This window comes from Salvelinus alpinus, chromosome 20, assembly GCF_045679555.1.
Source record: "Salvelinus alpinus chromosome 20, SLU_Salpinus.1, whole genome shotgun sequence".
NCBI classification, from domain to species: domain Eukaryota; kingdom Metazoa; phylum Chordata; class Actinopteri; order Salmoniformes; family Salmonidae; genus Salvelinus; species Salvelinus alpinus.
This window is the reverse complement of record NC_092105.1, coordinates 50,139,800-50,167,613: the sequence shown is the minus strand read 5'-3', so window position 1 is coordinate 50,167,613 and position 27,814 is coordinate 50,139,800. Positions and strand designations below refer to the sequence as shown.

The window sequence follows — 27,814 nt, the reverse complement described above, 5'->3', positions numbered from 1 at the left end:
GGCCCAACTCCAAAAGTTCACAGTAACCCAGTCAGAACTAGCCGAGCCCAGGCGAGAGAAACGATTCGTCGGGGCGCTACTATCGATAGGGGCAGCCGTAGGGTCACTATTTGCCCTAGGTACCACTGCCGTCAACGCAGTCAGTTTAGCCACAGTCAAGAGGAATGTTAGGGAGATTACTGAAGAGATGCCACTTATCCAGCAGCAGATGAAGGCACAGGCCCTCAGGTTGCAACATGTGGGAAAGTCTCTCCAGGACACTATTCTGGTGGTCAACACACACACTACTCTCCTGAACAAAACTATCCTGTCTGTAAGAAAGCTAGCAGAGGTCATGAACCATGACTATGCCCATGTCCAATTGGTTCGATTGTTATTGGAGGATTTTCTCAGTGAAGTTAGCTCTTCTATGGACCACTTGGCCATGAATAGAATCCCCTCATATCTAGTGCCCCTCTCAATGGTGCACAACATATTGACCTCAGCTACTTCAACCACGATTTGAAGTAGCTGAGGTCAATATGGCCATTACAAGGCCATTACAGTCACATTTGGCATATAGTCTGGGATCGGCCATCCCAATACACGTTGATGTTGATCTTAATGAAGTGGGATTTCTATTGACGCTGCCGGTTGTTTAACTGGAGAATATCTATCGATTGAAAACAGTTCTCAATGTAGGATTTTGGCGCGACAGTACCCACGTAAAGATTGCCACGCCCCCAGTTGTAGCTTACCAGGAAAACAACCCAGATTTCTATCTCACCCCTAACCTGTTAATGTGTACTCTAACTGTCTAAAAGGTCTAAAAAGTCAACGAACCCAAAACTCAACCCAAGGTTGAAGACAAAGAAATATTTTTCTACCCATGCTACTGATGAGTAGCTGTGTCTAAACGGGTGAATTCAAGCTGTACCACCTAACCTCCACTCTCCATTGAATCGTGGTATCTACACTGTTTCATTCCTACGCTGTGAGCCCTGAGCTACAGAGCTGTCTGTCCTCAGAAGACCCCTCCCAGAGCAAGGGCGAGGAATCAGACCAAAAGGACACTGACATCGTGAGGACGACCAGAGAGTTGCGCCGGAGAAGTGCGTCATTGAGAAGCCTAAACGACCCACACGGAGCTTCCCATCTGAGACCTCCCACACGTAATTACATCATTATATTCTGACCCATAAGAGCGGCAGTTCGGGGCAAGGCTAGGGTTAAAATAAGCATAGCTGACAAATGCACCCAAATGTATATTTCTCTCATGTACTTTCTCTTTCTCTCTCTCTTTTAAATCCCCATTTTGGGTAACACGCGCCATAGTGTGTTGACCCGTTATACTAAGTTCTAATCAATAGCCTAGACTGTGTTTCTGGTGTATGTGTATCTTTTATCATCATTTTAGCTTTCTAGTAAATAAATAATCAACTAAGATTGGTGTGGTACGAACTCATTGGTGAGACCCGGGTCCGTGCAGCTTCCCGGATTAGGCGACGTTCAGAATGAGATTGTAGAGGAAACTGATTAATTAGCGACGGTTGTAAAATCGGTATTCTGATATTCTTTGAGTTCATTTGGGAAATAGAAACTCAATAAAACTAATTTTCCCATGGTGCCCCAGGTTAATGAGTTAATAATTGCTTGATTCATTTAATCACGTAATTAGAAACATTTAATCATTCAATGAGCAACAGTCGTCACATTAACTAATACAACGTCACGACAGTTCTCTGGTGTGATATCAGGATGCTGAGCTGAGTAAAACTCTTCCCACAATGAGTACAGCTATAAGATTTCTCGCCTGTGTGTGCTCTCTGGTGTGATATCAGGCTGCTTAGCTGAATAAAACTCTTCCCACATTGATCACAGCTATACGGCGTCTCTCCTGTGTGTGTTCTCTGGTGTATCTTCAGATGTCTATATTTAACAAAACTCTTCCCACATTGATCACAGCCGTAAGATTTCTCTCCTGTGCGGATTCTCTGATGAATTGTAATGCCTGATGAGGAGGTGAATCTCTCCCCACAGTCAGAGCAGCAGTGAGTTCTCTTCCCTGTGGATCTCTGCAGGTGTTTCTTGAGATGTTCTGATCCGGAGAGACTCTTCTCTGCCTCGCCAGCATCATGAGGTTGTTGAGGCTCCCCAGAGGACCCACGGTAGTCCCGTCTCTCTCCTGTGTCAACAAAAAAGTCAGACAGATGGTTAAAGGCCCACAACAGCGGAATCCACTGTAAAAGGTGATGCCAACAGCATAGCCATGAAGTTGTACAACAATTGACGTCTGTATGAATGTAAAATGAGCAACAATAGTCATATTTAGTCTTGTTTTCACATTAGTAGTAACATCGATGATTACAGGCTAGAAATAAATTATTAAAGTGTCTGAAACCCTAAGCAATGTGCCAGATGACTATTGGTCTCCAATATAGGCCACTTTCTGTGTTTGCTAAAAATTGCGGCACGAGGGCGATGCATTTTGGTTGTAGAAACTCCTCCCCGCTAATGAGGAAAGCGCTAGTTATGGATATAGTATATCTGCTAATGAGGAAACCGCTAGTTATGGATGTAGTATATCTGGTAATGAGGAAACCACTAGTTATGGATGTAGTATATCTGGTAATGAGGAAACCACTAGTTATGGACGTAGTATATCTGGTAATGAGGAAATCACTAGTTATGGATGTAGTATATCTGGTAATGAGCAAACCACTAGTTATGGATGTAGAATATCTGCCTGGAGCAAAAATGGTGAGCAAAGATTTTAGCTTTCCACAATGTATTCAGAATATTACAGCGCACTATCAGTGCAAGATCAGGAGTGCTACTCAAGGAAACTCACATTAAGCTCTGTGTCTATTCACTAGTTCACCAACATGGGGGAAAACTCAGGGGAGTTCTCTTAGGCTGACAGCAAATATAGCCTCCATTTCATGGGTGCTTATGAGTGCATTTCACACTACTTTGCATTATAACTGTAACGCTCGTTTGAATGTCCTGATTAATATAATGTTTGTGTTATTGTCGAAAATGTACTACTTTATATTTAAAAACGACTTCAACCAGTAAAATGCTCTTTGGCTAGTTTTCCATCAGCCTGACAATGAGGGTTTGTACACTACTGTTTGCCAAATAGGCCCATAACTTCACCTAACAACAACATAGACCTACTGTAGGACCCATAACTTCACCTAACAACAATATAGACCTCGGACTATAAATAATTTAATATTTCAAGTGAAACATGGAAACTAAAATGTCTGTCATGACATTTCATAACCTGATCACCAGATAATTTTGTGAATAATCCCACTCGGCTACTCTATAATGTGTTGTCATTCTAAATGTCCCGAATAAAGGAAAATAGCTCTGAGCTAAGTATCTCCGTGTCCAAACACACTAACGAGACCCTACTGTAAATCAAGCAGACAATAACACATTTTAAACATCAATTTGTTAGTGATGTTGGATCCAACGTTACGCTTGTCATAACTGTCTTTACCAGAGTAATGAATGAAGAAGCACTTTGGTTGTTGTTGCATGTCATGATGTTTGTGATGTGACTGTCATTCAGAAAATGATTTCCTGGATCAGCTGATGATAGTTAAACATGTGACTATAACAAAACAGCTACAGTATTAAGAATTATGTGTAATTATTGAAGAACCGTGTTAATGACAGTATCAATTTGGATGTTGTCAATAAAGTTAAGGTGACTCTCAGTTACAACCATTGGATTTAGCAAACTCTTAAATTATTTAGTATTTCTGCGCACATGAAAACTGTTTCCCCAGCGTAACATAAGGAGCCACTAAATGATACATAGTTCGAGTGCATTTCAGAATACAAAAAAACTGTCCGACAGCAAGATCCCGTATTTAAGTTGAAGTTCATCATATGACAAGCGTAACGTTATGACTATAACTACTGTTCCCTGAAGGAGGGAAACTAGGTACAACATACTATTAAATGCACACCTAGCTGGTAGCACCACCTTCTACAGGTGATGAGTGTGAGGCTCGGATTTATTCCTTAAATTTAATACGTCTCTTCAGCGACCCGGGAAGGGGTGGGGCCAAACAGGTGTTGTACCTTGTTTCCCTCCTTCAGGGAACAGTAATTATCGTGTTATGTTCTAATTTTTCTGAGTAAATAACTCACGGACACTAGAGAAGCTTAACCAAGTTTAATTCTTCCCAAAGGGTCGTTACAGCTGTAATTCAGACAAAAACATGTTCTCACTATCACAAGTATATCTACCCCACTTTGGACACTCCTCCTTCCCTCCAATCCTTACATCTTCTGGTTCGACAGGAAGAGGGTAACAGGATACTAAACCGTTATTACTCCCTTCAGGGGATCTGACCTGACGTCAACCCCTCCTTCGCCTAATCCACAGATGTCCACCCGCTTCCCCTACAGCAATCCTGTGATCTCCTCCTGTCCACCCAGCACATTCCACAGCCACTCTGTCTTTCTACAGATCTCACCCTTTTATATACTCTGCATCTGATCTATCATGTCTTTAATATCTCAATGTTCAAAGTTTAGCCCGAATCCAACAGTCATAAAGTTACACTCCCTTTCAGTCGGTCAACTTCGGTAAAACATACTATGGGAAAATACAATAATTCCCCATGCCGACCCAAACGGATACTAAATGAAACGGCCCCTGGCAGACCACCCAGACCTTACCCCGCAAGATGTGCCAGTTTTGTCAATTTATTAATTGTCTTTTGTTTGAAACACTCCTGTCAATGTTGAGTAAGGACGCACACCTAATTACGCATATAAAAGTAGGACTAGTCTACCTGGCCTGAGCGCAAATGTAGGCCTATAAATGTGCCAATTTGGGGATGTCATAGTATTTCTGATTGTCTTAATGCACCACCACTAATGAGTTGTGGAGCTTCTCAAATAAATGTTTTATTCACCTCAAACAGCAAGTAAACAAAGTCGTAATTGATTTTGATTAAAATGAGAATAGTTCCTCAAAGTATTTGAAAAACATTTCCAGCTCTCGCCCTTTCGATAACCACTCGGCACAAAAGGGAAAAACGTAATGCGCTGATCCAGTGGAAATGTCAAAATACCTGATTACTTCTTATCCCTTTCACAAATAGCCTACAGCTGTGTCGGTCGAGAACTCACTGGCACAGGAAACTGAGGGCCCAGAAAATGTTATACAATGTTGCAAGCTTGAGTTTTGGGCCAACCCAGTTGATAGTTGATACAATGTTTCAAGTTTGTTGTAGACAGGCCATGTGTGATTTATATGATATTTATTTTTATCAGGATATTTTCTACCTGCAGGCTGCAATGTAAAAAAATGTTTTGCTTTACGTAGGTTATAAAAAAAAAAACTTAGCAATGGCAATAAAAATGTTTATTTATAATTTTCATTTAAATAGAATGTAGATTAACCACAGAGAATGATGTTGAGATACAAAGACTATTATAATTATTATTACTATTATAAATTAAATTAAACTGTTCCAGTAAAATGTGAATATGAAAATCCTAACTGGCACCAAATCAGTAGAAATGGTCAGATAAATTGGCACACCAAATGGAAAAGGTTTCTGATTGCTGGTGTAGCCTATTACCAGAAACTTTAGGAGCATAACATCAGAATTTACAAAGGCAAGCAGCAGCAGGAGGAGTAGGCTAATGAAGAGTTTTTTTTCTGATGGTTAGGCTATCTTGTTTCAGAGTGGTGTCATCAATAGCCCATAATGACAAAGTGAAAACAGGTAAAAAACAGAAATACCTTATTTACATAAGTATTCAGAACCTTTGCTATGAGACTCGAAATTGCTAAGACACTGCATCTCAGTGCTTGAGGCGTCACTACAGACACCCCGGTTCGAGTCCAGGCTGTGTCACAACTGGCCGTGATTGGGAGTTAAATAAAGGTTACATTTTTTAAAATTAATTAAAACAGAGTTCATTCAGGAAGTTCAGACTCCTTCCCTTTTTCCACATTTTGTTACGTTAGAACTTTAATTTAAAATGGATTTAAAAAAAATTGAATCCTCATTATACTACACACAATAATGAAAAAGTGAAAACAGGTAAAAAACTGAAATACCTTATTTTCATAAGTATTTAGACCCTTTGCAATGAGACTCAAAATTGCTTTCAGGTGCATCCTGTTTCCATTAATTATCCTTGAGATGTATATACAACTTGTTCGGAGTCCACCTGTGGTAAATTCAATTGATTGGACATGATTTGGAAGGCACACACCTGTCTATATAAGGTCCCAGAGTTGACAGTGCATGTCAGAGCAGACACCAAGCAATGAGGTCGAAGGAATTGTACGTAGAGCTCCGAGACAGGATTGTGTCGAGGCACAGATCTGGGGAAGGGTACAAAAAAATTTCTGCAGCATTGAAGGTCCCCAAGAACACAGTGGCCTCCATCATTCTTAAATGGAATACTCTTCCTAGAGCTGGTCACCCGGCCAAACTGAGCGATTGGGGGAGAAGGGCCTTGGTCAGGGAGGTGACCAAAAACCTGATGGTCACTGACAGAAATCCAGAGTTTCTCTGTGGAGATGGGGGAACCTTCCAGAAGGACAACCATCTATGGAGCACTCCACCAATCAGACCTTTATGGTAGAGTGGCCAGATGAAAACCACTCCTCAGTAAAAGGCACATGACAGCCTTCATGGAGTTTGACAAAAGGCACCTCAAGGACTCTCAGACCATGAGAAACAAGGCTTGATGAAACTAAGATTGAATTCTTTGGCCTGAATGCCAAGAGTCACGTCTGGAGGAAACCTGGCACCATCCCTACGGTAAAGCATGGTGGTGGCAGCATCATGCTGTGGGGATATTCTTCAGCGGCAGGGACTGGGAGACTAGTCAGGATCGAGGGAAATATTAACGGAGCAAAGTGCAGAGAGATCCTTGATGAAAGACCTGCTCCAGAGCGCTCAGGACCTCAGACTGGGGGTGGAGGTTCACCGTCCAACAGGACAACAACCTTAAGCACACAGCCGAGACAACACGGGAGTGGCTTCGGAACAAGTCTCTGAATGTCCTTGAGTGGCCCAGGCAGAGCCCGGACTTGAGCCCGATCTAACATCTCTGGAGAGACCTGAAAATAGCTGTGCAGTGATGTTCCCCATCCAACCTGACAGAGCTAGAGAGGATCTGCAGAGAAGGATGGGAGAAACTCTCCAAATGCAGGTGTGCCAAATAAATTAGCTAAATGAAAAGGGGGAAAAAATAATTTAATCAATTTTAGAATAAGGCTTTATTTAACGTAACAAAATGTGGAAAAAGTCAAGGGGTCTGAATACTTTCCGAATGCACTGTATACACCAATACCTCCCCCAACAGCATTCCTGTCTTTTCTGCAGATGTTATATCCCTGTATTGCTACTGCTGTATCAAAGGAATTATCTAAGTGAGTTTCAGAGATGAACAGTACAGTGCGTTCCAAATTCAATAGGCAGGCAAGTAAACAAAAACATTTTCAAATAAAAACTATTCCAGAAAATGTCAAAGCGTATATAACGCCCGTCCAAGAGACTGTTGACCAATCGCGTTCACATTGTCATGCTGTGACACGCAGTTCCTAAACCTCACGAAATCCCTTTTTAAAGTCAGGGTATGAGTCGAGAAACATGCCTAGTTTCCTTGAAAGTACATAATGTCACGATTGCAAAGCTATACGATATTACAGAGAACAAGTTAATTATCTCACATCTCTGAAAATATTTGTATTGTTGTGCTTCTTGTTCACGGAGGGTAATTAATGCCAATGTTCTTTTCTTTAAGCTATTAATAAGAATCGAAAGGAGTTTCCAATATCCTAATTTCTTAAAGTATTTCTGGTGATAACAAGTGATAGTGATACACAAGCTAGGTCTATTTGAAACATTGCCATCCATTGGCAGCATTTAGCAGCCACCAGATTCAGAAGCTTTAAAACCACATAAATAATATTTAAAACCCAATTCTATTTTTGCCCAAAGTTAAGATATAAATTATTCAAACTGAACATAATATTATTATTTAAAATAATATTATTTTAGGCTATTTTAGTTTTGGAGTCAAAGATAGTTTTGGAATAGTTGTAATTTTTCAAACAGGTTTGTTATTTTATTTCAGTTCACTAAATAGTTTTCCCCTAATTACTTTTTCTATAATAAGCATGGAGGTTTCCCCTATCAACCAGTCATAGGTACTGGCGACAAAGCGCCTCGTAACCTAGCTGGGAATGGAACCCTTCTGTGGTAACAGACAGGGGCGATTTGTAATCAAATCAAATTCCCAGGAATGGGGTTCATATGAACCACAGAGACTGTGTGGGATAATAACATGGCCGTGTCCAAACCTGCTTGTTCCATCGACTCCGCTACCAACCACCAATCTCCAACAGGGCCCTTAACCTGTATCACTAGACACCTCATAGTGAGCTACAGGTAGGACTCAGCAATGAATCCCAATAATGAGACGCCTCTGGGGAGGGGTGTCAGTAACATTAAAAAAAAATATATATAGTGTGTTTTATGGGGGAAAAAACGTTTTTTACAAATCCGTCAAGACATCAACTTAGACTTTACCGTGAAATGCTTTACTTACAAGCCCTTAACCAATAGTGCAGTTCAAGAAGAAGAAAATATTTACCAAGTAGACTAAAATAAAAAGTAACACAATGAGAAAAACAATAACGAGGCTATATACAGGGGGAACCGGTACCGAGTCAGTGTACGGGGGTACAGGCTAGTTGAGGTAATCTGTACATGAAGGTGGGGGCGTAGTGACTATGCATAGATAACAAACAACCAGCGAGTAGCAGCAGTGCACAAAAGGGAGCGGGGTGGGGGGGGGTCAATGTAAATTGTCCTGTGGCGATTTTATGAATAGTTCAGCAGTCTTATGGCTTGGGGGTAGAAGCTGTTGAGGAGGCTTTTGGTCCTAGACTTGGCGCTCCGGTACCGCTTGCCGTGCGGTAGCAGATAAAACATTCTATAATTTGGGTGACTGGAGTCTCTGACAATTTTGTGGGCTTTCCTCTGACACTGCCTATTATATAGGTCCTGGATGGCTGGAAGCTTGGCCACAGTGATGTACTGGGCCGTTCGCACTACCCTCTGTAGCGCCTTACGGTCAGATGCCGAGCAGTTGCCATACCAGGCGGTGATGCAACCGGTCAGGATGCTCTCGATGGTGCAGTTGTATTACCTTTTGAGGATCTGAGGACCCATGCCAAATCTTTTCAGTCTCCTGAGGGGGAAAAGGTTTTGTTGTGCCCTCTTCACAACTGTCTTTGTATATACCCACGTGGGTGATTAAAAGATGAACTGAGGTCCACACTCCAGTGCAGTTGATGCTGGTAATGCAACTTAAAGTTGGTTGCCAATCGCCATATAAAGTCCAAAGAAGAAAAAGAAGCCTGACGGAAGCAGAAATGACGAGAAATGAATTCGGTTTACCGTTTGGGGCGTCGCGACTGGTTACCTATTTTGATGTGATATGAAAGTATTATGTGAAATTATTTTTATGTGATATGAAAGTATTAGAAATTATTTTGATGTGATACGAAAGTACAGCGATTTATGTTTCTAGAAACGTATCACAATTGAGAATCGATTCACATTTAGATGGAATATTTGGCTATTTTGGCTGCCTGAGCCAGTCTACCTCTGAAAATAACATACAGTCCTTGGAACTTGAGGAGTAATGGGGGCACAATCAGCAGTAGAAACAATAACAAAGCGTACTCCCTGCCCGTTTCGGTAAAAAGCTGAGGGATGGGCCTGGAGAAATGTAACCATCCATGATATCAACATTATAGTTTTAACCATGTTTTGAGGTTATACAGTGTTTGTTCATACTTACTGACAAACATTGGAGTAAAAAAATAGCTTATATTTTTGGATCTGATGGGGTACAACAGTTTAACTAAGCTCATGAGGCATTTATAAGTGATTTCTTCAAGAAACAATGGGTACATATCATTAATTTATAAGTCCCAAAATGGATGTAACAACTGCTGATTGCCCCTTTAAGAGAACATCTTGGGCTAATCTAATAAGAGATATTGAGGACTACAGTATTTCAGGCATTGTCATTGGATGCATTTGATCAATTGTTAACGTTTTGTTGATGGTCCACTCTTGATGTTCTACACGTTACAGTGTAGCTTCAGCCATTCCTACAGAACAACATTAAAGTGTAGAACCCATTTACTGCATATTGGTTCAAAGACTGCAGAGACGGTACTTACTGGTGTTAAACAGATCTCCAACCTCCTCTTCTTCCTCCTCCTCCTCTTTCAATGTGACAGTCATCTCCCCTTCCTCCTCTTTCACTCCAAAAACTTTTCCTCCTCTTTCTCCTCTTCTTTTACTGTAACATCCTCCTCTTCTTTCACTCTGAACGTCTTTATCTTCTTCTTTCACTCTAACAGCCTCTAACAGCCTCACCCTCTACTTGTTTTTGTATTGTAACATCCTCCTCTTCCTCCTCCTCTTTCACGAGAGCTTCTTTCTCCGTCCAGCAGACATCTTCTTTAGCAGGAGGAGAGTAGCTTAGTGAACTCATGATCGGAGATGTTAGCTAGCTAGCATTAGCGACTAGCTTAGTTCTAAGCTAACTTAGCAAACCAGCTAACTGACAAACAACGTAAATATATAATTGAATGGGCCAACAAGTACATACGACAGAAATGTGTTTAATACACAGCGACTAATAAAAACCAAAACCGTGTAAAGAGATTGAATGTTGTAGCTATGTTTGCTAGAAAGCTACAGAGGTGTGTGTGACTTGCTGTTGTTGTTTGAGGAGCGTCCCGTCCCCAAATTATACGTCACACTGGCAGCATCGCCTGAACCTAAAATACGCACATCGCCGTCTGCTGACTGGAGTGGCCAACGCAGTTGAGAAACCAAAAGTTTTATTTTTCATTTATTTCATAAAAGTTTAATATTATATTAAGTCGTTCAAAGAGAAGCATGTCTTGATTGATTCGTGTTTAATGAGTGACAAATTAAAAGAAACTTTACACCCACTACACATTTGCATTGAACCATACTTCTGAAATGGATCATTTTGACCCAGAGGCATCTTTGATCATAGTGTGGTTTATTCAATTCTTCAAATTTTTCATGACTTTGTCAATCAACTTGTTCTTAATAAATCTAAATCATGGTTTAGTGTTTCTGTATCAAAATGGACTTTTAACAAATTCAAATCCTTTGGAGTCATTTTGACACCAGCCAAAAGCACCTATGATAAATAGGACGTTTATTTCAAATCAAAATCAAATCACATTTTATTGGTCACATACATGTGCTTAGCAGATGTTTTTGCCGGTGTATTCAAAGGCTTGTGTTTCTATCTCCGACAGTGCACTAATATCTAACAATTTCACAACATATACCCAATACACACACATCTAAGTATTTGAATTTAGGTTTCTCTGTAGACATGATCCATCCCACCGGAGGGTGGAGGGGCACCTGTATCAGTGGTTTTGACCAGATAGACACCTGCAGACACACAGTATATTGCCTCCACTGTACTCCCCTAAGATTGGATTTTTCTATGCCACGTATCACATGCCTGTACATTAATGATCTGCCTTCTGTCTGTACTGGGTCTGAAGTTCAAATGTATGCAGAGATATATGTGCATGCAAAGAGCAAACAACAAGCTGCACAATAACTCACTACTGTAATGGTCCAGGTTACAAAGTGGCTCAGTGACTTGTGTTTGCATCTCAATGTGAAAAAAACTTATCGCATGTTCTTCACAAAGAGGGCAACAGATGCTACTGAGCCAGATGTCTATGTGTCAGGGGAGAAGCTCCAGGTGGTATCTGATTTTAAGTACCTTGGCATCATACTTTATTCCAACCTCTCTTTTAAAAAGCATGTGAAAAAGGTAACTCAGATAACCAAATTCAACCTAGCTAATTTCCGATTTATACGAAATTGTTTGACTACAGGAGGTAGCAAAACTGTACTTCAAATCTATGATACCTCCCCACTTAACATACTGCCTGACTAGTTGGGCCCAAGCTTGCTGTACAACATTAAAACCTATTCAGTCTGTCTACAAACAGGCTCTCAAAGTGCTTGATAGGAAGCCCAATAGCCATCATCACTGTTACATCCTCAGAAAGCTTGAGCTCCTGAGTTGGGAAAATCTTGTGCAATACAGCGACGCATGTATTCAAGATCCTAAATGGCCTGGCTCCCCCTCCACTCAGTATTTTTGTTAAACAGAAAACCAAAACATATGGCAGCAGATCCACAAGGTCTGCCATGAGAGGTGACTGTATAGTTAGTTCCCTTAAGGAAAAGCACCTTTAGTAAATCCACTTTCTCTGTGAGAGCTTCCCATGTCTGGAATACACTGCCATCAGACACACCTCTCTCACTGCACCACCTATCACACTTTCACAAAATGCATGAAGACATGGCTAAAGGTCAATCAGATTTGTGAACATAATCCCTAGCTGTGTATTGCCGCTTTCCATGTTGTCTGTTGTCTGTAGCTTGTGAGGTGTGGAAACACTTTGTTGCTTTTATGGATTTTGTCTTGTTGCTTTTTGTTCTATGTTGCTCTGTCTGTATGCTACGTTTTGCTTGTCCTATGTTGCTCTGCGTGTGCTCACTGCTCAATGATAGTCTATATTGTAATTGTTTTTAATAACCTGCCCAGGGACTGCGGTTGAAAATTAGCCAGCTGGCTAAAACCGTCACTTTTACTAAAACGTTGATTAATGTGCACTGTCCCTGTAAAAATAAAATAAACTCAAACTGTGTACAAAACTGCCAATGGTAGAAAACTCTGCCAGCGATATACAGTGCATTCGTAAAGTATTCAGACCACTTCACCTTTCCCACATTTTGTTATGTTACAGCCTTATTCTAAAATTGATCAATACTCCCCCCTCATCAATCTACACACAATACCCCATAATGACATCACAATACCCCACAATGACATCACAATACCCCATAATGACAAACCCAAAACAGGTTTTTAGACATTTTTGCAAATGTATTTACTTAAGTATTCAGAACCTTTGCTATGAGACTCGAAATTGAGCTCAGATGCATCCTTGAGATGTTACTACAACTCGATTGGAGTCCACCTGTGGTAAATTCAATTGATTGGACATGATTTGGAAAGGCACACACCTGTCTATATCAGGTCCCACAGTTCATGTCAGAGCAAAAACCAAGCCATGGGGTCAAAGGAATTGTCCATAGAGCTATGAGACAGGATTGTGTCGAGGCACAGATCTGCGGAAAGGTACCAAAAAATGTCTGCCGCATTGAAGGTCCCCAAGAACACAGTGGCCTCCATCATTATTTAATGGAAGAAGTTTGGAACCACCAAGACTCTTCCTAAAGCTGGTCGCCCGGCCAAACTGAACAATCGGGGGAGGGGCCTTGGTCGGGGAGGTGATCAAGAACCCAATGGTCACTCTGACGGAGCTCCAGAGTTCCTCTGTGGAGATGGGAGAACCTTCCAGAAGGACAATCATCTCTGCAGCACTCCACCAATCAGGCCTTTATGGTAGAGAGGCCAGACGGAAGCCACTCCTCAGTAAAAGGCACATGACAGCCCGCTTGAAGTTTGCCAAAAAGCACCTAACACGGAACCTAAACCGGCTGCGCGTGTGCGCTATCGTGCATACATTCATTTTCTCCCCAAACGCAATCACAACACGCAGGTTAAAATATCAAAACAAACTCTGAACCAATGACATTAATTTGGGGACAGGTCGAAAAGCATTAAACACGTATGGCAATTTAGCTAGTTAGCTTGCACTTGCTATCTAACGTTAATTTGTCCTATTTAGCTAGCTTGCTGTTGCTAGCTGATTTGTCCTGGGATATAAACATTGAGTTGTTATTTTACCTGAAATGCATAAGGACCTCTACTCCGACAATTAATCCACACATAAACCGGCCAACCGAATCGTTTCTAGTCATCTCTCCTCCTTCCAGGCTTTTTCATCTTTGAAATTATATTGTGATTGCATCTAAACTTTCATTGTATTACCACGACAACCGGCAACAAAGTTCGTCTTTCTTTCACCCACAAATGAAATGGCACGTGGGTCCTGCTTCTATAAACCAATGAGGAGATGGGAGAGGCAGGACTTTCAGCGCGATCTGCGTCAGAAATAGGAATGACTTCTAGTTTAGCCCTTGGCGTCGCAGACGCTAGTTGGCGCGCGCGAGCAGTGTGGGTGCAATAATTGAATAACATTTCTAAATGTATTTTGCGAAGCTCGCGCACGTGACGTGTTCGGTCTGGTCAGCATGTAAAGGACTCTCAGACCATCAGAAACAAGATTCTCTGGTCTGATTAAACCAAGATTGAACTCATTGGCTTAAATGTCATGTGTCACGTCTGGAGGAAAATGTGGTACCATCCCTACGGTGAAGATGGTGGTGGCAGCATCATGCAGTGGAGATGTTTTTCAGCAGCAGTGCAAATTGTCCACTGATATTGGTGAAATTTCTCACCCATTATGTCAGTAGGAAAGTTAATTTCCCCTCAGGCACACACATTTGTTCTTTGTTATTATGAAGGTAATTTGTGTAGAATGTACTTTTCCCCACTCATTCACCCCATCTCTTTACATTGTTTATGCATATTCAGTGGCCTGACTGCATCCAGACTATGTCAACGGCCCATCCTGGTAGATCTGAACCTAATGCAGCTTGGAGTGATCAGATGACAAAAGTCACATTTAGGTGCCAGGTGTAACTGAGGCTATAGATGCTCCATATCCATTACTTTGAGTGTTTTATATAATGTGTTTCTGTGTTGCAGGGGCAGTCAAGAAATGGAACAGCAAGGCCACAGAACATGACATAAGCAGAGCTGTGGGAGACCACCTCAAGCCCCTGGTAGAGCCGGAGGTGGTGTTTACCACTCCACCACACCTTCAGCAGGCTTTAAAAGTTAGATGGATCTGTTTGATCCATTTGTTTGTTTCAGTTTTCAGTAGTTGAATCGTTTGACGTATTGTTGCACTGTGTTGGTTGAAAAGTTATAATAAATGTACATACCATGCACTATTTTGACATAGTGGAAGATATACTGAATTTATACTGTTTTTCATACTAAGATGGACCAAGATACGTGTTGCTTTTGCACATATTTGTTCATTGGTTTTAAAAGAGTCTGTTGATTGGTCAGTCATTGGGTTCATTTGTTTTACAATATGTTCAAATCAAATCAAGCTTTATTTATACAGCACATTTCAGACATGGATGCAACACAATGGCTTCACAGGAAAAAACAAATAAACAATGAAAATAAACAAATATTTACCACAATAAACATAAGAGGATAAAAAACAGAAGATTAACAACTGATGAACATTCTAAGGAAATGCCATTGATTAAAATATGAACAATTGGATGCAACATCCAACCCAAAATATGAGCTTGTTTTACTACATTGTTTGTAGTTACATTCCCCAGCAAGAAAACATAAATGGAAAAACCAAAGCCGGTAACACCTTCCCCCTTAATAAGGCTAGGCGTCCCGCTAGTGGGACACCAGTCGACCACTTCCGGTGAAATTGGAGGGTGCGCAATTCAAATAAATAATCGTAATATTAAACATTTATGAACATACAAGTATCTTATATCGTTTAAAAGCTTAAATTATTGTTAATCTAACTGGATTGTCCGATTTACAATAGGCTTTACAGCGAAAGCATACCATGCGATTGTTTGAGGACAGTGCGAGAAAAGGTCATATTGAAAATTAGCTCCCTGGATGCAATTCCTATGGCTTCCACAGGGTGTCAGCAGTCTATGTTCAAGGTTTCAGGCTTGTAACTTCAAAAACGATTAAGAAAAATCTGTTTTAGTAGAGGGACAATCTTGGAAATTCGTGTTTGCGCGCGCCATAAGGACATTACGCACCTGCTAAAATCGGTTTCCTTTTGAACATACTTCTTTCTGAAATAAATATTATATTTTGATTACATTTTAGGGTATCTGAGGAATGAATAGAAAATTATTTTGACTTGTTGAAACAAAGTTTAGGGGTAGATTTTCAGATTCCTTTCTATGCTTGTTGAACGAGTGGATTACTCAAATCGATGGTGCCAACTAAACAGACCTTATGGTATATAAAGAAGGATTTTATCTAACAAAACGACACTACATGTTATAGCTGGGACCCTTTGGATGACAAATCAGAGGAAGATTTTCAAATAGTAAGTGAATATTTAATCGTTAATTGTGAATGTATGAAACCTGTGCTGGTGCAACAATATTTTGATGTGGGACGCCGTCCTCAAACAATCACATGGCATGTTTGCTGTAATAGCTACTGTAAACAAGACAGTGCCGTTAAATTAACAAAAATGTAAGCTTTCAGCCGATATAAGACACATCAATTATTAAAATACATAATATTTATGATAGTCCCTCTAGCGTATCCAATATTAAACTAACTAGCGGGACTCCTATCCCTAAAATTGATTATAGACTCAATTTATTATACTGCGTCCATGTGTATAGGCTGCAAGTATGTTGAAATTAAATTGTTTTCTTTTCAACTTTTACTTTCAACTAAAACCAAACTTATATTGTACGTCGGGCATAGTCTTATTTTCAACGACATTTTGCTATGTGGGATATCCCCAATGTCACAGTTTTAACATGTCCAAATCAATAGCCCAAATGCAGAAACAGTTTGTGATATATTGAAAACATAAAATGTATTTATTTAAACAAGCACCTTATAAACTGCACAAGCACCAGAAACGCTGTTGTTTTGACTAGTAGCAATAAATCACTGATATCTATTAGGGGGTTAAATCAGGTTGAAACTAACACAACTAAAAAAACATGGAAATGGGAGATATCTTTTATCTCACTGGTTAGAGAACAACCTGCAGAAGACAGTCAGCTACATTTTGGAGTGATGCATTTAAATGTAGGGGTCGCTAAACAAAGGAACGCAACACTTCTTTGTCATCACTCATCGATATCATGCTGAAATCATGCTGAAATCAATTGTGCGAGAGAAGGGAGATGAGGTTGCACGTCCTGTTAAAACGAACAGCTCAAAAACCACACGGAATCTGTGAATAATGTGTACATCACTGGTTAGAGGACAATTTGTATTAAACAGCTAGCTACATTTTGAAGTGTTGCATTTTGATTCAAGTGGGTCACCAACGTGATAAGTGTAACACAGCTCTTTTTTTGTTAGTCACTTTTTGTTAAATCTCATAAACAGTACTCTTTCAATTCAGAGCCTGTATTTTTCCCACGGCTAATATCCAAATCATGCTGAAATCAATTAAACGGGGCAAACGTTTAGGGTTCTACATTGTGAAATTCCTTAAAATACTCCTGCTCCAATGTTAAAAACATTCTACATTGTGACATGATTTCATTGATATCATGAAACAACTCCTTCATGTATGTATTTTCTGATGTTTGATCAGATATCTTTTATCAGAGTATCTCTTCCCACATTGAACACAGCTATAAGATTTCTCTCCTGTGTGTGTTCTCTGGTGCAGCTTCAAAGCCTGTGATGTTGAAAAGCTTTTCCCACAATCTGAACAGTGATGAAATTTCTCTACTGTGTGTACTCGCTGGTGTATAGTCAGATGGCTAGATGTAATAAAACTCTTCCCACATTGATCACAGGTATAAGATGTCTCTCCTGTGTGTCTCCGCTGGTGTACAGTCAGATAGCTAGATGTAGAAAAACTTTCCCCACATTGATCACAGCCATAAGATTTCTCTCCTGTGTGTTCTCTGGTGTATAGTCAGTTCTCTAGATGCAATAAAACTTTTCCCACATTGATCACAGCTAAAAACTTTCTCTCCTGTGTGTGTTCTCTGGTGTATTTTAAAGTCTGATGAATATTTGCAACGTTTCCCACAGTCAGAGCAGCAATGAGATTTCTTCCCTGTGGGTCTCTACTGGTGTTTCTTGAGGTGTTCTGATGTAGACTCTTCTCTGCCTCGTCAGCATCATGATGTTGTTGAGGCTCCCCAGAGGATCCACGGTAGTCCCGTCTCTCTCCTGTGTGAACATCAAAGTCAGACAGATGGTTAAAGGCCCACAACAGCAGAAATACAAAATGTATTTGAGGTAAAAGGTGATGCCCAGAGTATAGTCATGAAGTTGTACAACAAATTACGCCTGTTAAATTATATGACAATTGTCTTGTTTTCTCTTGTTTTCACATTAGTAACATCAATGATTGTAGGCTAGAAATAAGTTATTCAAGTTGTTGAAATCCTAAGCACTGTGCCAGATTACTTTTGGTCTCCAATATAGGCCCCTTTCTGTGTTAGCTAAAATTGCGGCAGGAGGGCAATGCGAACACAATTTGGTTGCAGAAACTCCTCCATGCTAATGAGGAAACCGCTAGTTATGGATGTAGTATATCTGGTAATTTTTATTTTTATTTCACCTTTATTTAACCAGGTAGGCTAGTTGAGAACAAGTTCTCATTTGCAACTGCGACTTGGCCACGATAAAGCATAGCAGTGTGAACAGACAACACAGAGTTACACATGGAGTAAACAATAAACAAGTCAATAACATGGTAGAAAAAAAAAGAGAATCTATATACAATGTGTGCAAAAGGCATGAGGTAGGCAATAAATCGAATAATTACAATTTAGCAGATTAACACTGGAGTGATAAATCATCAGATGATCATGTGCAAGAAGAGATACTGGTGTGCAAAAGAGCAGAAAAGTAAATAAATAAAAGCAGTATGGGGGGTGAGGTAGGTAAATTGGGTGGGTAGTTTACAGATGGACTATGTACAGCTGCAGCGATCGGTTAGCTGCTCGGATAGCAGATTTTTAAAGTTGTTGAGGGAGATAAAAGTCTCCAACTTCAGAGATTTTTGCAATTCGTTCCAGTCGCAGGCAGCAGAGAACTGGAAGGAAAGGCGTCCAAATGAGGTTTTGGCTTTAGGGATGATCAGTGAGATACACCTGCTGGAGCGCGTGCTGCGGGTGGGTGTAGCCATCGTGACCAGTGAACTGAGATAAGGCGGCACTTTACCTAGCATAGCCTTGTAGATGACCTGGAGCCAGTGGGTCTGACGACGAACATGTAGCGAGGGCCAGCCGACTAGGGCATACAGGTCGCAGTGGTGGGTCGTATAAGGTGCTTTAGTAACAAAATGAATGGCACTGTGATAAACTGCATCCAGTTTGCTGAGTAGAGTATTGGAAGCTATTTTGTAGATGACATCGCCGAAGTCGAGGATCGGTAGGATAGTCAGTTTTACTAGGGTAAGTTTGGCGGCGTGAGTGAAGGAGGCTTTGTTGCGGAATAGAAAGCCGATTCTTGCTTTGATTTTGGATTGGAGATGTTTGATATGAGTCTGGAAGGAGAGTTTGCAGTCTAGCCAGACACCTAGGTACTTATAGATGTCCACATATTCTAGGTCGGAACCGTCCAGGGTGGTGATGCTAGTCGGGCGTGCGGGTGCAGGCAGCGAACGGTTGAAAAGCATGCATTTGGTTTTACTAGCGTTTAAGAGCAGTTGGAGGCCACGGAAGGAGTGTTGTATGGCATTGAAGCTCGTTTGGAGGTTAGATAGCACAGTGTCCAAGGAAGGGCCGGAAGTATATAGAATGGTGTCGTCTGCGTAGAGGTGGATCAGGGAATCGCCCGCAGCAAGAGCAACATCATTGATGTATACAGAGAAAAGAGTCGGCCCGAGAATTGAACCCTGTGGTACCCCCATAGAGACTGCCAGAGGACCGGACAACATGCCCTCCGATTTGACACACTGAACTCTGTCTGCAAAGTAGTTGGTGAACCAGGCAAGGCAGTCATTAGAAAAACCGAGGCTACTGAGTCTGCCGATAAGAATATGGTGATTGACAGAGTCGAAAGCCTTGGCCAGGTCGATGAAGACGGCTGCACAGTAATGTCTTTTATCGATGGCGGTTATGATATCGTTTAGTACCTTGAGCGTGGCTGAGGTGCACCCATGACCGGCTCGGAAACCGGATTGCACAGCGGAGAAGGTACGGTGGGATTCGAGATGGTCAGTGATCTGTTTGTTGACTTGGCTTTCGAAGACCTTAGATAGGCAGGGCAGGATGGATATAGGTCTGTAACAGTTTGGGTCCAGGGTGTCTCCCCCTTTGAAGAGGGGGATGACCGCGGCAGCTTTCCAATCCTTGGGGATCTCAGATGATACGAAGGAGAGGTTGAACAGGCTGGTGATAGGGGGTGCGACAATGGCGGCGGACAGTTTCAGAAATAGGGGGTCCAGATTGTCAAGCCCAGCTGATTTGTATGGGTCCAGGTTTTCCAGCTCTTTCAGAACATCTGCTATCTGGATTTGGGTAAAGGAGAAGCTGGGGAGGCTTGGGCGAGTAGCAGCGGGGGGGGCGGGGCTGTTGGCCAAGGTTGGAGTCGCCAGGAGGAAGGCATGGCCAGCCATTGAGAAATGCTTGTTGAAGTCTTCGATTATCACGGATTTATCGGTGGTGACCGTGTTACCTAGCCTCAGTGCAGTGGGCAGCTGGGAGGAGGTGCTCTTGTTCTCCATGGACTTTACAGTATCCCAGAACTTTTTGGAGTTAGAGCTACAGGATGCGAATTTCTGCTTGAAAAAGCTGGCCTTTGCTTTCCTGACTGACTGCGTGTATTGGTTCCTGACTTCCCTGAACAGTTGCATATCGCGGGGGCTCTTCGATGCTATTGCAGTTCGCCACAGGATGTTTTTGTGCTGGTCGAGGGCAGTCAGGTCTCGAGTGAACCAAGGGCTATATCTGTTCTTGGTTCTGCATTTTTTGAACGGAGCATGCTTGTCTAATATGGTGAGGAAGTAACATTTAAAGAATGACCAGGCATCCTCAACTGACGGGATGAGGTCAATATCCTTCCAGGGTACCCGGGCCAGGTCGATTAGAAAGGCCTGCTCGCAGAAGTGTTTTAGGGAGCGTTTGACAGTGATGAGGGGTGGTCGTTTGACCGCGGACCCGTGGCGGATACAGGCAATGAGGCAGTGATCGCTGAGATCTTGATTGAAGACAGCAGAGGTGTATTTGGAGGGCAGGTTGGTCAGGATAATGTCTATTAGGGTGCCCATGTTTACGGATTTAGGGTTGTACCTGGTGGGTTCCTTGATGATTTGTGTGAGATTGAGGGCATCAAGCTTGGATTGTAGGACTGCCGGGGTGTTAAGCATATCCCAGTTTAGGTCACCTAACAGAACAAACTCTGAAGCTAGATGGGGAGCGATCAATTCACAGATGGTGTCCAGGGCACAGCTGGGAGCTGAGGGGGGTCTGTAGCAGGCGGCAACAGTGAGAGACTTATTTCTGGAGAGATTAATTTTTAAAATTAGAAGTTCGAACTGTTTGGGCATAGACCTGGAAAGTATGACAGAACTTTGCAGGCTCTCTCTGCAGTAGATTGCAACTCCTCCCCCTTTGGCAGTTCTATCTTGACGGAAAGTGTTATAGTTGGGTATGGAAATCTCAGAATTTTTGGTGGCCTTCCTAAGCCAGGATTCGGACACGGCAAGGACATCAGGGTTGGCAGAGTGTGCTAAAGCGGTGAGTAAGGCAAACTTGGGGAGGAGGCTTCTGATGTTGACATGCATGAGGCCAAGGCTTTTTCGATCACAGAAGTCAACAAATGAGGGTGACTGGGGACATGCAGGGCCTGGGTTTACCTCCACATCACCCGAGGAACAGAGGAGTAGTAGGATGAGGGTGCGGCTAAAGGCTATCAAAACTGGTCGCCTAGAGCGTTGGGGACAAAGAATAAAAGGAGCAGATTTATGGGCGTGGTAGAATAGATTCTGGGCATAATGTGCAGACAGGGGTATGGTGGGGCGTGGGTACAGCGGAGGCAAGCCCAGGCACTGGGTGATGATAAGAGAGGTTGTATCTCTGGACATGCTGGTCTCAATGGGTGAGGTCACCGCATGTGTGGGGGGTGGGACCAAGGGGGTATCAGAGGTACGGAGAGTGGAACTACAGGGTCCATTGCAAACCAAAACAATGATAATGATAACTAGCCTGAACAACAGTATGCAAGGCATATTGATATTTGAGAGAGACATACAATAAGGCATAAAGTGATTGCAGGTCTTGATTGGGAGAGCTAGCTAAAACAACAGGTAAGATAACAGCAGCGAGGAAACCGCTAGTTATGGATGTAGTATATCTGGTAATGAGGAAACCACTAGTTATGGATGTAGTATATCTGGGAAAGAGGAAACCACTAGTTATGGATGTAGTATATCTGGTAATGAGGAAACCACTAGTTATGGATGTAGTATATCTGCCTGGAGCAAAAATGGTGAGCAAAGATTTTGTTTTTTTACAAGGTATTCTGAATATTACAGAGAAAGATCAGGAGTGCTACTCAAAGAAACTCACATTAAGCTCTGTTGTCTATTCACTAATTCCCCACAGTAGGGGAAAACTTCAAGGCTGCCAGCAAAAATAGCCTTAACTTCCAGGTTGCTTATGAGTACATTTCACACTACTTTGGATTATAATATAATATAATATAATGTTTGTGTTGTCGCAAATCAACCGCTTTATACTTAAAAAACACTTCCACCAGTAAAATGCTCTTCTTTTTTCTTTGCTACCAGCCTGTCAATGAGCGTTTGTAAACTAAGTGTACACAAATTGGCCCACAACTTCACCTAACAACAACATAGACCTACTGTAGGACCCATAACTTCACCTAACAATAACATAGACCTACTGTAGGACCCATAACTTCACCTAATAATAACATAGACCGAGGACTATATATCATTTAATATTTCAGGTGAAACATGGAAACTAAAATGTCTTTGTCATGATCACGAGATAATTTTGTGAATAATCCCACTAGGCTACTCTGTAATGTGTTGTCATTCTAAATGTCCTGAATAAAGGAAAATAGCTGTGTGTTGTACAATAGCCTATCCATCAAGGAACAGTTCTCTACACATTATGAGCTAAGTATCTCCGTGTCCAAACACACTAACGAGAGCCTACTGTAAATCAAGCAGACAATAAAACATTATAAACATCAATTTGCTAGGGATGTTGGATCCAACGTGGAGCATGGCATAACTGTCTTTACCAGAGTAATGAATAAAGAAGCACTTTGGTTGTTGTTGCATGTCGTGATGTTTGTCATGTGACTGTCATTCAGAAAGTAATTTCCTGGATCAGCTGATGATAGTTGAACATGTGACTGTAACTAAACAGCTGCAGTATTAAGTATTATGTGTAATTATTGAAGAACCGTGTTAATGACAGTATCCATTTGGGTGTTGTCAATAAAGTTAAGGTGACTCTCGGTTAGAACCATTGGATTTAGCAAACTCTGAAATGATTTAGGATTTCTGTGCCTATGAAAACTGTTTTCCCAGCGTAATATAAGGAAACACTAAATGTATACTTAGTTAGAGTGCATTTCAGAGATCTGAATACAAAAAACTGTACTAACAGGACAATAACCTAAACCACAAGGCCAAATCTACACTGGAGGAGCTTACCAAGATGACATTGAATGTTCCTGAGTGGCCTAGTTACAGTTCGGACTTAAATCGTCTTGAAAGTCTATGGCAAGACTTGAAAATGGCTTTCTAGCAATGATCAACAACCAACTTGACGGAACAGGAAGGATTTTCAAAAGAATAATGAATATTCACATGAAGATCAGTCGCCTATTGGATGACATCACGACTTCCCATCAAGCCAACTCCTTGAAGGCCTTACTATGACATCACTCACTCCTTCAAGTTTGCAGTTGTCTAAAAAAAACACTATTTTGCTCAAAACATTTATTTGTTTCCCTTTAGTGTGTTTATACTTTACTGTATTTATATATGACTTTTCAACAGGAAAAGTTATTTTAAAAATCATTGGATGACGTCATGAACAATTCTGACATTCTGAAAAACATAATCAAGTGTAGAATGCCCTTTTAAAAATCACACATTAGTTCAACAACTGCAGAGTTTCTGTCCCTGTTAGATAGTACTTACTGTATTTACTGGTGTTAATCAGATCAATGTCCCTGTTATATAAGATAGTACTCACTGTATTTACTGGTGTTAATCAGATCAATGCCCCTGTTTTATAAGATAGTACTCACTGTATTTACTGGTGTTAATCAGTTCTCCAGTCTTCTCTTCTTCGTCCTCCTCTAATGTGACAGTAATCTCCCCCTCTTCATCCTTCATTCCAAAAACGTCTTCATCTTCTTTCACTTCATCATCCACTCCAAAAACTGCATCTTCCTCCTCTTCTTTCACAGTAACATCCTCCTCTTTCACTCTGAAGGCGTCTTTCTCTTCTTCTTTCACCGTAACAGCCTCACCCTCTCCTTGTTTTTGTATTGTAACAGCCTCCTCTTCCTCCTCCTCTTTCACGAGAGCTTCTTTCTCCGTCCAGCAGACCCCCTCTTCTTTAGCAGGAGAAGAGTAGCTTACTGAACTCATGGTCGGAGATAATAGCTAGATTATACGTCACACTAGAAACATCGCCTGAAAGACACATATCGCCATCTGCTGTCTGGAGTGAGTAAACGCAGTTGAGATAACTTTTTTTTTTCCTTCATTGAATGATAATATTATAAAGCAGTTTAGGGAAACGTTTTTTCCCTCTGCATTAAACATGAATATTATATCAACACGTACAAAGAGCAACAAGTGTTGTTTGATTAGTTCAGATTTTTTATGAGAATTTATAACAAACTCTACATCTACTCCACATCTGTTTTTCTGATTCAAATAACTAGATATCAAAATAAGCACCTAGTTATTGATACCCTTGATAAATATTAGCAAAATTGACTGTATAAAATAAATAAATAAACTTTACCCACTACCAGAATATTTTAGCCCAAAACCTGGTTACCTCTGCTAGGAGGCTGAAACTTGGCCATAAGTGGATCTTCCAGCAAGACACATCAACAAAGAAATTGTAAATTGGGAACAAAATCAACATGGTTGGCAATAATTCAGATCCTTACCTTTTGAGAATTACGTGTTAAATTAAATCTCTTTCTCTAAGTTTTGTATTACTATAAAATAATATAACTTCCCTTTATTTTGTTTGTGTAACAATACATCATGTAGATGTATATAATGAACAGACTAGGTCTATACTGCTCCTACATGGTGTAACAATACATCATGTAGATGTATATAATGAACAGACTAGGTCTATACTGCTCCTACATGGTGTAACAATACATCACGTAAATGTATATAATGAACAGACTAGGTCTATACTGCTCCCACATGGTGTAACAATACATCATGTAGATGTATATAATGAACAGACTAGGTCTATACTGCTCCTACATGGTGTAACAATACATCATGAAGATGTATATAATGAACAGACTAGGTCTATACTGCTCCTAAAAACATTATATATATTTATTTGCTAATTTATTGAAAAAATAAACTGAAAAATCGACATAACTATTCAGACCGTTTACTACGTACTTTGTTGAAACACATTTGGCAGCGATTACAGCCTCCAGTCTTCATGGGTATGACACTACAAACTTGGCACACCTGTATTTGGGGAGTTTCTACCATTCTTCTCTCAAACTCTGTCAGATTGGATGTGGAGCTTCGCTACACAGCTATTTTCAGGTCTCACCAGAGATGTTAGATTGGGTTCAAGTCCGGGATCTGGCTGGGCCACTCAAGGTTATTCAGAGACTTGTCCCAAAGCCACTCCTACGCTGTCTTGGATGTGTGCTTAGGGTCGTTGTCCTGTTGGAAGGTGAACCTTCGCCCCAGTCTGAGGTCCTGAGGGCTCTGGAGCAGGTTTTCATCAAAGAGCTCTCTGCACTTTGCTCCGTACATCTTTCCCTCGATCCTGACTAGTATCCCAGTTCCTGCCGCTGAAAAACATCCTCACAGCCTGATGCTGTGCCAGGTTTACGCCAGATGTGACGCTTGGCATTCAGGCCAAAGAGTTCCATATTGGTTTCATCAGACCAGGGAATCTTGTTTCTCATGGTCTGAGAGTCTTTAGGTGTCTTTTTGTCAAACTACCGGCGGGCTGTAATGTGCCTTTTACTGAGGAGTGGCTTCCGTCTGGCCTCTCTACCATAAAGGCCTGATTGGTGGAGTGCTACAGAGATGGTTGTCCTTCTGGAAGGTTCTCCCATCCCCACAGAGGAACTCTGTAGCTCTATCAGAGTGACCATCGGGTTCTTGGTCACCTCCCTGACCAAGGCCCTTCTCCACCAATTGCTCAGTTTGGCCGGGTGGCCAGCTCTTGGAAGAGTCTTGGTAGTTCCAAACTTCTTCAATCAAAGAATGATGGTGACCACTGTGTTCTTGGGGACCTCCAATGCTACAGACATTATTTGGTACCCTTCCCCAGATCTGTGCCTCGACACAATCCTGTCTCGGAGCTCTATGGACAATTTCTTTGACCTCATTGCTTGGTGTTTGCTCTGACGTGCATTGTCAACTGTGGGACCTTATATAGACAGGTATAATCATAAACAATATGATTTCATGTGGCATAAACAAAAACACAAATTCTCAGTCAAAATAATAAGTCAGAACACAGCACCTTTATTGCCTTTATTGCGATTTCAGGTTCTGTGACTGGGAAAATGTCCTTCCACACAGAGGGAGAGCAGTGGTAGGGCGTTTTTGGTGTGTGTCTTTTTATGCTCCTTCAGGCTCCTTAACCAGGTAAAACTCTTTCCACACTGGGAGCATTGGAAAGGCTTTTCTCCTGTGTGTATCCTCTCATGCTCTTTTAACGGCCCTTTCTTAGTAAAACTCTTTCCACACTGGGAACAATGGAAAGGCTTTTCTCCTGTGTGTATCCTCTCATGAGCTTTTAGGTGCCCTGTCTGAGTAAAACTCATTCCACAGTGGGGACAGTGATAAGGCTTTTCTCCTGTGTGTATTCTCTCATGCCTTTTCAGGTTAGCTAAAATGGTAAAACTCTTTCCACACTGGGAACATTGGAAAGGCTTTTCTCCTGTGTGTGTCCTCTCATGAGCTTTTAGGTACCCTAAATGAATAAAACTCTTTTCACAGTGGGAACAGTGATAAGGCTTTTCTCCTGTGTGTATTCTCTCATGAGCTTTTAGGTCCCCGAACTGAATAAACCTCTTTTCACAGTGGGAACAGTGGTAAGGCTTTTCTCCTGTGTGTATTCTCTCATGCCTTTTCAGGTTAGCTAACACGGCAAAACTCTTTTCACACTGGGAACATTGGAAAGGCATTTCTCCGGTGTGTAGTCTCGCATGCTTTTTTAGGTTTCCTATTAGAGTAAAACTCTTTCCACAATGGGAACATTGGTAAGGCTTTTCTCCTTTGTGTATTCTCTCATGCTCTTTTAATTGCCCTTTCTTAGTAAAACTTTTTCCACACTGGGAACATTGGAAAGGCTTTTCTCCTGTGTGTATTCTCTCATGAGCTTTTAGGTGCCCTGTCTGCGTAAAACTCATTCCACAGTGGGAACAGTGATAAGGCTTTTCTCCTGTGTGTATTCTCTCATGCCTTTTCAGGTTAGCTAACATGGTAAAACTCTTTCCACACTGGGAACATTGGAAAGGCTTTTCTCCTGTGTGTGTCCTCTCATGCAGTTTTAGGTTCCCTGACCAGCAAAAGCTCTTTTCACAGTGGGAGCAGTGGTGTTGTCTTGCTGGTTTGGATGTCTCTGGGTCTGGTTCTCCTGAAGGACTCTTCCCGCTGTCAGAGTCTGGTTTCTCTCCTGCCAAAGACAAACAGAGTATCTCTTTAAACAGAGACCTGAATGAAACCTCCACATGATAAAACTGTCTACCTATGAGGTTTAATCTAGAC

General features: G+C 41.4%; 2 protein-coding genes across 5 annotated transcripts in view; both read right to left on the bottom strand.

The window, feature by feature from the left end:
* The window catches only part of LOC139547169 (zinc finger and SCAN domain-containing protein 16-like), a 223,489-nt gene that overhangs the window by 178,789 nt on the left and 16,886 nt on the right, over positions 1-27,814 (bottom strand). For 2 of the 4 annotated variants that reach the window (XR_011669340.1, XR_011669341.1), the window contains 2 exons: positions 24,115-27,722; positions 15,206-18,042 (listed from right to left, as the gene is read on the bottom strand). Coding sequence is in view for 2 of the 4 variants with exons in the window: in XM_071356225.1 (XP_071212326.1) it covers positions 24,115-24,460 (346 nt within the window). In the remaining 2 variants the exon portion in view is untranslated. Of the gene's footprint in view, positions 1-15,205; positions 18,043-24,114; positions 27,723-27,814 lie in introns of those variants that run through there. The other 2 variants (XM_071356226.1, XM_071356225.1) reach the window with 2 other exon arrangements.
* Positions 1,646-10,818, bottom strand: LOC139547181 (zinc finger protein 22-like). Its single transcript, XM_071356245.1, has 2 exons — positions 10,235-10,818; positions 1,646-2,164 (listed from the first exon to the last, which is right to left on the bottom strand). Exons 1-2 carry the CDS (start codon positions 10,296-10,298, stop codon positions 1,698-1,700), a joined length of 531 nt encoding a protein of 176 aa, XP_071212346.1. The 5' UTR covers positions 10,299-10,818; the 3' UTR covers positions 1,646-1,697.

Bases quoted from the DNA above. Each gene is read 5' to 3' on its own strand.
- LOC139547181 (XM_071356245.1), bottom strand. From the start codon at position 10,298: ATGACTGTCACATTGAAAGAGGAGGAGGAGGAAGAAGAGGAGGTTGGA. The intron at 2,165-10,234 runs GTAAGTACCGTC...TTGTTGACACAG, and splicing joins TGGAGATCTGTTTAACACCA to GAGAGAGACGGGACTACCGT.